General features: G+C 44.9%; 1 protein-coding gene across 1 annotated transcript in view; it reads right to left on the minus strand.

Moving 5' to 3' along the window:
• Positions 1-14,371, minus strand: part of PALLD (palladin, cytoskeletal associated protein) — a gene marked incomplete at its 5' end in the record, with an annotated part of 393,811 nt that overhangs the window by 199,325 nt on the left and 180,115 nt on the right. Inside the window, one exon of the mRNA XM_082843562.1 lies at positions 376-495. Within this exon, the coding sequence (XP_082699688.1) occupies positions 376-495 (120 nt within the window). The remainder of the gene's footprint in view (positions 1-375; positions 496-14,371) is intronic.

The following is a 14,371-nucleotide window of genomic DNA, read 5'->3' on the forward strand; positions in this document are numbered from 1 at the left end:
TTACAGCTTCTCTAGGTTTATCTAGTGGGTTAAACAGTGACTGATCTGCGCCAGTATCTCCAGACCCCGTGGACACTGGTGTGAGCAGAGTTCTGGGCCAGCAGGAGGCCCTTGGGCAGCCATCGCATTGTTTCCAAGACCAAGACCCCAAGACTGAAGGAAGAGCCCCACGTGTGTTTCGCTGCTACATCATCATCACCTTTGTGTTTTCATCTCCGCTTCCCCTCCCCCTCTCCCACCCCAGCCTTTTGTTTCGGTGATGAAACCCTGGTTGTGAGGATGACCCCCGGGGCAAAGCATTCCTGGAGGCTGAGCAGTCCTCCCGGTGGGTCCTTTCTGCCGTGGGGACCCGTCAACCCTTCGCTCCTCACATACCTGAGGTGACCACCAGCTGAGCAGTGCTGGTCGCTGACCCGTAATCATTGCTCGCCGAGCACGTGAAGATCCCGGCGTCCTCAGGGAACGTCTCTGCTATAACAAGGGTGCAGATCTCCTCTGGAAGGAAGAGAGCAGAGTAACTCATCAGAGGGTAACCACAAAGTTGGTCCAAAGAAGCCAGACCCTCTGCCTTTCTAAAACAAGCAAATTCAGTAACAATTATTATAGGGTCACTTTACGAAGTCGTCACAAGAGAATCTCCTGACATTTAACTGAGCTGTTCAACCCAGTGGCAAAAGCTTTGGAGTGGGACTCATCCTTTGTGATTTTTCATCAGCCTTGGTTTCCTCACCTATAAAACAGGGATAACATATACCTCACGAGTGTATCTGTGTAGAGGACACAAGAAGGTTGCAAAGTGTGTGCCTCTGTGCTAGGCATGTGGAAGATGCCAGCTCCTGCCTAGTTTGGTTGATGGTCATGGAAGGCCTGTCAACTACAATGGAGCTGCTCAACTGAAAAGCCACTGGTGGGGAAAATCAAGCTTCTCTGAAAAGCTGACAATGGGAAAAGAAGAACATAACATGGAAATGTTTGACGGCAGACAATTATTCTGGAAACTACTGTTACACAGTGCGGCCATGTTCTGTAGCAATGCAAAGCCCGGACTCTGGAACCAGCTGCCGGGGCCTGAATGACGGCGCTGCCCCTTGGGGCTTTTGTGACTTTGGTCCACCTCCCCGAACTTCAGAGCCCTTACCTAGAAGATGGAGATAATAACAGAACCTACCTTTTAGGATCTGTATGAATCATGACTCATAAATCAACCGTCACAGGGTTACTGTGAGGGGTGATGATGGTAACCATGACAACAGCTGACAGTTAGTAAGCCCTTCTTAGGCACTAGGTAACACTACCAGCACTGAATATAGATGCATTTAGATTTAACCCTCATGTCAACCTTATGAGTTACATTGACTATGCTTAGCCTGTTTTACAGACAGGAAAGCTGAAGCACAGTAAGGCTAATTGATTTACCCAAAGTCACGCAGCTCATGAGTGGCAACTTGAACCAAGATGGGCTCCAGACGCCACGCTCCTCACGACCGTCTATTCTTGGGACATGATACACACTGTTCTTAGGGTGCTGCCTGGTGCGTGCTAAATGCTTTGTCATCAGGAACTGTTAGCTGTTCCATTAAGAAGACGCTCGATCAAGAGTGTATTAGCTATTTCCAATTAATTAATTAATGTATGTACGTATGTATTATTATGGGAGTGCATTAACTATTTTTAAATTCAATGATTGTCTATATTGTACAAGTAACATAAGACGATTCTGTTGGTAAGTGTTAAGAAAAGTCATATACACTAGGGGCTTCCCTAGTGGCGCAGTGGTTAAGAATCCGCCTGCCAATGCAGGGGACACGGGTTCAAGCCCCGGTCCGGGAAGATCCCACATGCCGCGGAGCAACTAGGCCTGTGAGCCACAACTACTGAGCCTGCGCGTCTGGAGCCTGTGCTCCGCAACAAGAGAGGCCACAGCAGTGAGAGGCCTGCGCACCGCGATGAAGAGTGGCCCCTGCTCACCGCAACTAGAGAAAGCCCTTGCACAGAAACGAAGACCCAACACAGCCAAAAATAAATAAATTAATTAATTAAAAAAAAATCATACACTTCTGATTCCCACAGAGCCTGTTGATTATTCACACATTATGTGGGCCACGTGAGACTCTGTACCATAGATTTTTTGCAGGAATGGCTGCAGTTATCCCCTCCTGCATCCAGGCCCTGCTGCAATGGGACTCTGCAGCCCCATCCCCTTCCCTAGCCCTGGGGTTCCGGCTGGCCTGACGGCTGTTTTAACCATGGAAGCGGTGGGAGTGATGTCTGTTCTGAGCCAAAGCCTCAGGTCCCCTCTGGTTCTGCTCCATCTCTAGGAGCCCGGCTGAACCCCTCAAGGATGGAGGCCATGGGGCTGGAGAAAGGGGCCCCTGAGCAGAGATGGGCCACCACAACTGAGACCACCCGGCTCATCCCTGCCAACCTGGAGGCCAGCCACAGCCCGTGGAGTGAGCCCACCTGGGTGGGCCAAGTCTGGTGCCCCACTGGGGGCTAAGCTGAGCGGCTGACCCTCAGGATTAGGGACACGGGTGGTCGCCACCTGGAGCCACCGATGTCTGGGCGGCCATGCTTTCAAGAACCAGGATGTGGGCAACTTCTCTTCCAAGCTCCTTCTCTAACAGCCCTGAGGGCAAGCTTTTCAGGATTTAGAGGAATGCGTCTCGCCTGGAGTCAAACATCAGTAATGAAAATTAGCAAACTTGCCCTCAAACATATGTTATGTTTGAAACACTGGGTGGGCAAAGTGCTCACTGTGGGTAAAAGTCCTACCTTCTAATACAAACATTTTTAACTATTAAAATTACATGTCCATTTTTAAATACCGATAAAAGTAATAAACGCAAAGCTGAACCAATTAAACGATAAATAAAATGAAACTGAGTCTTCCTTTATGTCCCAAGAGAGCTCGTGGGCATTGATTTCAATTACAAGATAGGCTGAGTTCTTAAAAATGTGTTGCCTTGTTTCAAACAAACAAAATTATTTTCTCTTTTTGAAAGAATGGTATCCTTGAAGACTTCCTGTGCTAGAAACAGTGGGAAAATTCTGGTTACTACGCATTTTCTCTTCTATTTTATTTTAAACTAGTGGTGGTTGCCACCCACTTTCATGGGTCATGATCCACAGTTTAAAAACACTGCGCTGTCGGACCCACCAGAGTTCCTGGCTCAAAAAACATCAAGGAATCCTGCTGAGGTGTTTGGCATATTAAGAAAAGAGTTTGCAGGTAAAGGCATCAGATACATTTTTTCTTTAATTTTTAAAAAATTTTTGGCTATGTTGGGTCTTCGTTGCTGCGCGCGGGCTTTCTCTAGTTGTGGCGAGCGGGGGCTACTCTTCGTTGCGGCGTGCAAGCTTCTCATTGTGGTGGCCTCTCTTGTTGTGGAGCACGGGCTCTAGCCGCGCAGGCTTCGGTAGTTCAGGCACACGGGCTCAGTAGTTGTGGCTCACAGGCTCTACAGCGCAGGCTCAGCAGTTGTGGCGTACGGGCTTGGTTGCTCTGGGGCATGTGGGATCTTCCCGGACCAGGGCTCGAACGCGTGTCCCCTGCATCGGCAAGTGGATTCTTAACCACTGCACCACCAGGGAAGTCCCAAGGCTTGAATACATTTAAAGCACACAATTATTATTGATAAAAAGGCTCCCTGAACAGAAGGAAAATGACAGGATGACAGAGGGCGTGAAGGAAGGTACCCTGTGTGTTTCTGAGTGTACTGCACACAGATCAAGGCTTCTCAATCAAAGAGGAATAAAGTGTGGAAATAATTCAAGTCAGAGCTTCACATAAGATGAATCACTGGGAAAGTGAGATGTATCTGGAAAGGCAACAGGGACTGGGAATTTTAAATTGAATACACATGGTTACGAGATGAGTTAGAAGTGTCCTTAACCAGAGGAGGGTCAATAAAGCACAGGATATTACAGCTGTAAAGGACTGTATGTGGACGAGCCCAAGTTGCTCATTTCTTCAAGTGAGGTCCAAGGTCCAAAGGGATCCTCTCAAGGTCATGGTTAATGTTGAGGCCAAAATGCTGACAGTCACACCCCGTCCCCCACAAGCTCCTTCTTCCGACAGCACAAGGCCTCTTAGCTGTTCTGCATTTTTTCCTGGTCCAGGACATGAGAAACCCAATGAGAAATGAAGTAATAAAAGATTTAAGATGGGAAACAAGGAGTTTCCTGGATCTGAACACTTCAATTACTCTCACTATCCAAGTAACTCACTAGAAACCCATCTGCCCAAGTAGGTGGGCTGTGTGTCCTCCAATATATGAGATACACTGGAAGGATACAAGCCCAGTCCGAAGGACACTGTCACGTGGCCATGACGGTGGGAGAAGAAATGAACAGCCCAGTCTGTAGAGATTTGGGGAAAACCACCCCCCCCCCCATCCTCTGGGAGATGGGCTCCATCTTAGAGGATGCTGTTGGGAGCCTGGGGCCGTCAGCTGCCGTGGCTGACCCCTCCCTCCCTGCACTGTCCTCCCAGGGCCGATGCACTTGAACGGTCTTCTCTCAGCCTGGAAAGATGGACTTTCTGGAGACACAGAGAAATGCCATTGCTCTCAATGCCTGAAAACACTTTCCCTGTAAACACTGTGTTTACAGTTAACACAGTTCTGTGCCCTGAACCTACGTTTTAAATCAGGGTAAAATCTTATCCAGCAGGGATAATAGAAAGCGGCTTTGGAGTGATGATCTGGCCAACTCTCAGGGTGTCTTCTTGTGTTATCTACAATTTTGATTTTTTTTTAAGTTATGCCGTTTTAAGAAAACCTGAGCTTGTTTATACAATTGCCCCTTCTCCTCCAGAGGGCCCTTTTGAGAATGAAAAGATTGCATGTTTCGAATCTGACTGAACTAACTTCATTTTCTATGAATTTTCAGGAACACTTCTATTGCATAAAATGAGGTAGATTCATGCACAGAGCTGATGACCGACTGGACAGTCTACATATGGAAGAAAAAAATAAGAATAAAAAAGCACTGGCAAGTTCTTTCGGTGATCTTCGGACACTGCTATGTCTCAGGGACTTTTACTAGATAAAACATTACTCCAATGCCCTAAAAGTTGTTCAGCTTTGATTCTCTTGGAAAATTTCATCCGAAAGTGACAAGAGGCTCACATTTTGCTGAGAGAAAGGAGCGTCTCAGCTGGGATGGCTCTGACATTACAGGGATGAAGAAAGCCAGCAGGACAGGAGATGAGCCCAGCTGCAGCACTGAATTTTCATCTAGTAACATCTTATTCGAACAAAGACCTTAAGATTTCTGTGAAGTACATTTTGGTGAGGGATGGGAATCAGGAAGTGACTGCTTGCCTCAAATAAAGGGAAATAGAGGCTCACTTATTTTTATTAAAAAAATGTCCTTTAAAAAATGAAAAAATTAAAGTTATTAATAACTCTAAGTACAGTCCTTTTTAATCCAATTTTCCTAACTGGTGACGTTTGATTTGAGGGCATACAATAACTTAGTAAACTGGTAACCGTTTTTGCTGATGGTAAATTCTGCTTTCTAAAGTTGCCTAAAAATTACTTAATCACGTAAATATCTCTCAGAGGTTAACCCCAAATTTCACTCAAGTTCTTGGACATGCTGAACTCTTGGTTAAATACAAACAAAACCATTTTGTTTGCAGAAACATAAAATGATGACGCAGCAAGGATAACATTACTAAGCCCTCTGGGTAATGAGGGAACACGTTCATAAATGTCATCCTTCACAGGTTTTTTCCCCCCCTTTGGGGGCCAGCCTAACTTAAAAAAAAAAAAATCCAGCTTTTACCTTCCAGACCACATGGTTTGGCTAACACAACTAATAAAAAAGGACTCTGGGCTAAAATCTGCAAGATGAGATTCAGTGTGGGTAACTGTAAGCCTTGTATAAATTTTTATAAAGGATTTTTAAAAACTTCAAACTGTATCATATATAGAGAAAGATATTTAAAGTACACAGTTTAAGACTCACGGACATAGAGAACACACTTGTGGTTGCCAAAGAGGAGGGGGCTGGGGAAGGGATGGATTGGGAGTTTGGGGTTAGCAGACGCAAACTAGTACCTATAGGATGGATAAACAACAAGGTCCTACCGTAGAGTATAGGGAACGATATTCAATATGCTAGATGAACCATAATGGAAAAGAATATGAAAAAGACTATATACATGTATAACTGATTCACTTTGCTGTACAGCAGAAATGAACACATTATAAATCAACTACGCTTCAATAAAAAAATTTTTAATAAAAATGCACAGTTTAAGGAGTAACAATGAAATGAAACCCTGCACACCCATCAGTAAGTCTAAGCAGTAAAAGATGACCAATACTGCAGAATGTCCCATACGCCCTCCCCAGCTGAATCTTCCTTCCCCTTTAGAGATAATCACTCCTTTGATTTTCCTTATATGTTTACCACATATGTATGTATCCTTCAAAAATGCGTTTAGTTTTTGTTTTAATTTTTATTAGAGTACAGTTGATTTACAATGTCATGTTAGTTTCAGGTGTACAGCAAAGTGAATCAGTTATACATACACATGTATCCACTCTTTTTTAGATTCTTTTCCCACATAGGCCATTACAGAGTATTGAGCAGAGTTCCCTGTGCTGTACAGTAGGGCCTTATTAGTCAACTATTTTACACATACTAGTGTGTATATGTCAATCCCAATCTCCCATATTATCCCTTCCCCTTTTACCCCCTGGTAACCATTAGTTTTCTACATCTGTGACTCTATTTGTTTTGTAAATAGGTTCATTTGTACCATTTCTTTAGATTCCATGTATAAGTGATATCCTATGATATTTGTCTTTTTCTGTCTGACTTACTTCACTAAGTTTTTAAATGTTGACTAACAAGCATTTATCTTGTTGTGTAAAGAAAAGGCCACCTACAGCCTCTTCAATAAGTGGTGCTGGGTAAACTGGACAGCTACATGTAAAAGTATGAAATTAGAACACTCCCTAACACCATACACAAAAATACACTCAAAATGGATTAAAGACCTAAATGTAAGGCCAGACACTACAAAACTCTTAGAGGAAAACATAGGAAGAACACTCTATGACATATATCACAGCAAGATCCTTTTTGACCCATCTCCTAGAGAAATGGAAATAAAACCAAAAATGAACAAATGGGACTTAATGAAACTTAAAAGATTTTGCACAGCAAAAGAAAACATAAACAAGATGAAAAGACAACCCTCAGAATGGGAGAAAATATTTGCAAATGAAGCAACTGACAAAGGATTAATCTCCAAAATATACAAGCAGCTCATGCAGCTCAATACCAAATAAACAAACAACCCAATCCAAAAATGGGCAGAAGACCTAAGCAGACGTTTCTCCAAAGAAGATATACAGACTGCCAACAAACACATGAAAGAATGTTCAACATCACTAATCATTAGAGAAATGCAAATCAAAACTATAATGAGGTATCACCTCGCACCAGTCAGAATGGCCATCATCAAAAAATCTACAAGCAATAAATGCTGGAGAGGGTGTGGAGAAAAGGGAACACTCTTGCACTGCTGGTAGGAATGTAAATTGATACAGCCACTGTGGAGAACAGTATGGAGGTTCCTTATAAAACTAAAAATAGAATTACCATACAACCCAGCAATCCCACTACTGGGCATATATCATGAGAAAATCATAATTCTAAAAGACACATGCACCTCCATTTTCACTGCAGCTCTATTTACAATAGCCAGGACATGGAAGCAACTTAAGTGTCCATCGACAGATGAATGGATAAAGAAGATGTGGCACATATATACAATGGAATATTACTCAGCCATAAAAAGAAACGAAATTGAGCTATTTGTAATGAGGTGGATGGACCTAGAGTCTGTCATACAGAGTGAAGTAAGTCAGAAAGAGAAAAACAAATACCGTATGCTAACACATATATATGGAATATAAAAAGGAAAAAAAAATGGTTCTGAAGAACCTAGGGGTAGGACAGGAATAAAGACGCAGATGTAGAGAATGGACTTGAGGACACGGGGAGGGGGAAGGGTAAGCTGGGATGAAGTGAGAGAGTAGCATGGACATATATACACCACCATATGTAAAATGGATAGCTAGTGGGAAGCAGCCGCGTAGCACAGGGAGATCAGCTCGGTGCTTTGTGACCACCTAGAGGGGTGGGCTAGGGAGAGTGGGAGGGAGACGCAAGACAGAGGGGATATACGTATGCATATAGCTGATTCACTTTGTTATACAGCAGAAACTAACACACCATTGTAAAGCAATTATACTCCAATAAAGGTGTTAAAAAAAAAAAAAAGGCCACCTTCCCACCGTCAGAAAAAAGTTCAACTTCCCCAGACATTTACTAAAGCCCTCAGGGGTAAGGGGTAGGCAAGGCCACGGGGTTTCCTGGGAAATCTGGGGCTCCCGGGGGTGGGTCGGTGGGTACCTGGAGGGGCTAAGCATGGGCAGGAACTGGACAGCCCGGAGGAATCACTGGTGGTGTCTGTGTCTCCGAAATCTCTCTTTTTAAGGTCAACATGGCCAACTTCCAGATCTCAGCACCGGGTCAAATCAGAGCACTTCCGTGGGCGGTAACAGTGTTCCCAACTGACCCGGCAGGCAGTGACAGGCCGGGCCAAGCAGAGATGCGACCTGGGGTCAGCTCACCCGCAACCGTCTGTTGTCAGGGCAGGAGATGGGCGGCGGCCCTGAGCTCTCAGGGATGAATGCCTTGCCGTGTCCGTCCTTGTCACACATCGACGTGTAGCCGTGCCCTCCGGGGACCCCGGCCTCTGGCTGCATTTGCTGTCATGCTCCTGTCCTCACATCTTGCTCTGGCCGGTGAATTCTCTCGCTGCAGGGGTCACACCCTACAGACAAGCTGTGGAGGAAAATCCTTGAGCCCCTGCAACTCTGAAACATCTTGGCCACATCTCCTTATGGAGTTGGGGGTCATTTTACACCAGAATCTGGAAGGCGTTGCTTCGCTGTCTGTGTGCCTCGGAAGCCTGCTGAGAAGTCCTAGGTCACTCTGATACTGTTAGTTTGCTGTGACCTGGTGCTTCCTCCCCGGACACGGAGAGCATCATGGCTTCGTCCTGGGTGTTGTGAATTTCACAGCGGTGCACACCGCTGTCAATGTGTTTTCATACGTTGTGATCTCAGCGGGTCCTTTCAATCTGGAAACTGATATCCTTCCGTTTGGGGAATGAAAAACAAATTTCATGGATAATCTCTCCCCTTTGTTCTCTTCTCCTGGAATCCTACTTATGAATGTGTAGTCTACCGGGGCGGGTCTACCATCTAATTTCCTTACCTTTTCTCTCTACATCCCTTCTCTGCCTTTTTCTCCTACTTTGCGAGACATTTCCTAACTTTCATTTCTGCTACCAGCTTTTTCATCGCAAGCACGCCTTGTTTTCTGAACGTCCCTCCTCTCCTCCTCCCTTATACTTGTTATTTTTTCTTCTTGGATGCGCTGATTTTCTCACCCCTCCGACGAGAGCGCTGCTTTGTTTTTACATCTTCTTCTCTTTGCAAGTCTGCTTCCTCCAAGCTGCTTTCTGGGGAGTTGCTCGTGCTCTCCTGTATCATCCCAGAGGGAGGTTTCTTCAGACACCTTTGATCTCTTCCTGTCCGACGTGGCTCTGAGCTGACGGGAATCTGGACAGCAGAGAGCGGCCATTCGCCCTGGCCTTCCCCGGGGTGTAATCTAGATGGCCTCTGCCTTGGAGAAACTCCCGCATCACTATGGATGGATTTTTTTTCTCTTGGGATGCTGCCATCACCCAGAAATGAGCCCTTCGGTCTCCACCAGGCTGGCCTTCTAGAGGCCAGTTTGGGGGGGCGGGGCAGAGGCACGCAGATCTCAGGGTTCCAACAGCCACGCAGTTTTCCCTTTGGTGTCTTGGTGCCTTTCCCTCTCTCCCCAGAGATTTCTCCCCAAACCTTCTAGGTTCACGAGACCCTAAGTGTCTCAGTCATTTTTTACGGTGCTCCAAAACCTAAAGATATACTGAATAGCCTCCTTCATTAAGCAGTTCTTTCTAAAGAACGTAATAATATTTAGGTCTTAACAAGTTAGTTATTGTTTTAAAAAATACATATAAATTGAAGGAAAAATACCCATACTTTATTCTTAAATCACCACAATCACTGACTAATGGATGTGTTTATATGCTGGGAGGGCACAATCCCTCCTGGAATCAGATGGGACCCAGCCAGCCTGCTTTCACAGTCCACCCGATTTTCACGTGGGACTTGCTTTTTATCACACACACACCAAAAACTCAGTTTCACAAAGATATGACGTCACAGCAGAGAATGTAGAGTGATGTAACGTTGGAACTGTTTCAAGCCGGCAGTCGTCCCCATGAGATGCCAAGTGTCACTGTGTTTGTCAAAAATCTCCAGCATCTCCAGCACCCCTGCCGGATGGTGTGGCACCCAGGGCGCCCTGCCACACGGTTTGGGAACCACAGGCTTTACCCAACCCACTTTTGTTTACTCCAATCTTAACCTGGAATCGCATTCACACATCCTCACCGTGGCCCTCCTACTGCTCAGCACCTCAGTACATTTAAACTATAATTTCCTTCACATCGTGACTCACGGGACCAAAGCACAGATTCCACTCTCCAAGATCTAGGAGGGCGGGTGGCCCTGGAGGCACACTGAAAGTCAGGGCACCGCACTTTTATGTGCGCCACTCCCCAGCCAGTAAGACACGTTGGTTTTTGGAGTTCCGATTTTGCGTGTCATGAGATAGTGCTCTAGAAGTAACGCGATACAGTCTGTGGCTGTTTGCAGACGTATGAGTCAGGACCTGAGCGCGGACAGCTGTCGAAGGAGTCTTCTGTGGCCCTGCCCGCCCCACCACTGGTCTTTGAAGGATGCAATCAGGGTAAAGTCGGAACGTCAACAAAGGAGGCCAGAGCAGGTACCATGACAGACACATGTGGGTTCTGAGTAAGCCGACTGCTATGGACTCACAAAGCTGTCTGAGAAGATGGGTGATGCAAGCTGACTTCTGTCTAGACAAGAGAGGAGTGGAAAACACATCAGACAGACCCAGCAGAGGAGTGACAAGAAAAACCTGTTTCCGTTGCACAAATGCATCGCAGGGAATGGGCTGTTTCCTTCCTTATCTAAACATCTAATCCCTACGGGGGCTGCGACCAGGCACTAGTGCATTTCAGTTTCATTTCTAGGGCTTTAAAATATCTTGCCCATGAATAAGAAAAAAGAAGGAGAGTGAAGAGAAGAAAAAAAGATATATATAAATAAATGAGGGGGGATATGGGGAAAGAAAGGGAGGGAGGGAGGGAGGCCAGCCAGCAGGGAGAGAGCAACAGTGATCATGTCAGGAAGGGGAGAGAGGGCAGGAAAACCAGAATGCTCAGGTATGTTCTGAATTTCAAAGGCTACTTATATTTTAGCATTTGGAGAATATCTCCGACCTAGTTCTGTAAAATTCATCTCTTGCCTCAGATGTATCGTAATGTCAATTTTTCTCCTCTCCATTTAACAGTGGCTAAAAAACAGCCACAAGGGAAGCCAGTTCCTATGTACATTCTCTAAGGTTGAGTAGTTGAGAGGTCTGTGTATTGGATGCAATAGTCCATCAGGTCATTTAAGGACAGTGAAAGAGTCAATACATGTTCTGTTTTTTTCCCCTGGAAGCATCAATGGTCAACTTCAAGTCAATGTTAGAAAACATTCGCCTAGTAGTAAAGGAATCGTAATCATACCTGGTCCTGTCAGGCAAGTCAGGACATTGTTTAACTACAAATATGTGTCAGTGTGTGCTTGTTCTGAAGTTCTAACTCATCACAACTCATGTGAGCAGTCACCTGAACAGTCGTTCATGCGTGTGGGTTTTATGTAATTCTCCGTGTCAAGTGTAGATTTCTGAGGAAGGGTATTTTTTTGTTTTTTGGCCACGCATCTCAGCTTGCAGTATTTTAGTTCCCTGACCAGGGATCAAACCCAGACCACGGCAGTGGAAGTGCTGACTCCCTGGACCACCAGGGAATTTCTCTGAGGCAGAGTGTTTTAATGGTCCTGTATGAAAAAAAGGAAGCAATTCCAACCATGTCGTGGAGAATATAATTGTGGAGGAATTAGCAGAGGTCGAGGAAGACTAGTGGTGTCTTGTTTTTCATAGCTCCTGACTATGTACGTGTTTGCCTTTGATTGACAGATTTGCTTGAAATATCGCTCTATCAAGAATTATCTGTCTTCAGCAAGCACTATTATTGTGGTTTGAACGGAGGAGTCTGTTTTCTTAAATGCTTCCAGATCGAACCAAAGGGAAAAGAAAAATAGGAAACTTCAGCGAACACAGCGAGGGCAGACTTTTTCATACGCTGCTAGGACGTGCAGTTTACGAGGAAGGCCTTCCGTCTCCCGCTCTTCTTGGCATGATTTTGCCACATTAAACCAAAAAGCATTTAAGAACATTCTAGAGGTCAGACTACCCCATGATGATGCTGAAGACTGGTTTCACTAAATAATTCATGATCAAAACTATATTCTAGGGCTTCCCTGGTGGTGCAATGGTTGGGAGTCCACCTGCCGATGCAGGGGACATGGGTTCATGCCCCGGTCCGGGAAGATCCCACATGCCGCAGAGTGGCTGGGGCCGTGAGCCATGGCCGCTGAGCCTGCGTGTCCAGAGCCTGTGCTCCGCCATGGGAGAGGCCACAACAGTGAGAGGCCCACGTACCGCAGAAAACAACGACAACAACAACAACAACAACAACAACAAAAACTATATTCTAGAAGCAAAACAGCAAACACGACTGAGACAGGCGTGTATGGGGTCTGAGGGGTGGTGGAGGGGCTGAAGGAGTTTCTCTCTTCCCTCCTCACCCAAATACTCCTTCTTAGTTGGTGTGTTGAGAGCTTTCAATTTTCAAACACACACATACTCAGAAACTAAACTATGCAGTTTCTCCCCAGTGTTTTAAATTTTCAGATGATGCTTAGTTTATGATTTTCCAACACAGATCACAGGAGACATTTAATAAGTCATGTCACCTGTGTAGGTGATGACACTGGATAAAACACGATGAAAGAAGAGTTGCATGAACTCAAACGGAATCCAAAATGCAAGACCAAAGCAGTCTTAATCCATTCCACCAGGAATGCCTTCAGAATTTTTGGCCCAAGATTTTAGTATTATTGTACATAAAGCGTCAGAAGAGATAACCTACTCCATAGATTTGTTCACACAAACTTTCTTGTGGATAAAGGAGATATTTGGTTCCTACTTTTATATCTACTTACCTATCTATCCATCTATCCATTCATCTATCTATGTATCTATCCATGTCTGCCTAGTCTAGTTAAAACAGCAATGTAAAAGATATGCCTTAACCCCCATAGGATTTCCACATCAGGTCATGAAGGAGACGGAGTCTCAGAGGTCCCCTGTATCAGGGAACAGCACTGTGCAATTTTACACAAAGCCATGTCACAGCAAAACATGCAGTTGTGTTGTTTCCACAGTTTGAAAAGTGACCACAGTAACTGACGTGGGGACCGTACAGGTGGGCGGTGGGGTCTGGGTGTATGTAACTCACAACAAGAAGGTATCCGATTAGCTTCTGCACAGCAAAGGAAACCATAAACAAAACGAAAAGACAGCCCACGGAGTGGGAGAAAATATTTGCAAATGAAGCGAACGACAAGGGATTAGTCTCCAAAATATACAAGCAGCTCATGCAGCTCAATAGAAAAAAAACCAAACAACCCGATCAAAACATGGGAGGAAGATCTAAATAGACCCTTCTCCAAAGATAACACACAGATGGCCAATACGCACATGAAAAGATGCTCAACATCACTAATCATTAGAGAAACGCAAATCAAAACCACAATGAGACATCACCTCACACTGGGCAGAAGGGCCATCATCAAAAACTCACAAACAATAAATTCTGGAGAGGGGGTGGAGAAAAGGGAGCCCTCCTACATTATTGGTGGGAATGTAAACTGGTACAGCCACTATGGAGAACAGTGTGGAGGTTCCTTAGAAAACTAAAAATAGAGCTACCATATGATCCAGCAATTCCAGTCATGGGCATATATCCAGAGAAAACCGTAATTCAAAAAGAGACATGGACCCCAACGTTCACTGCAGCACTATTCACAATAGCCAGGACATGGAAGCAACCTAACTGTCCATTGACAGATGAATGGATAAAGAAGATGTGGTACCTATATACGATGGAATATAACTCACCCATAAAAAAGAACACAATAATGTCATTTGCAGCAACATGGATGGACCTAGAGATTGTCATACTGAATGAAGTGTCAGAAAAAAACAAATATCATATGATGTTACTTATATATGGAATCTAAAAACATGGTAC

The sequence above is a fragment of the Leucopleurus acutus genome, assembly GCF_964270905.1.
Source record: "Leucopleurus acutus genome assembly, chromosome: 7".
Lineage (NCBI taxonomy): Eukaryota > Metazoa > Chordata > Mammalia > Artiodactyla > Delphinidae > Leucopleurus > Leucopleurus acutus.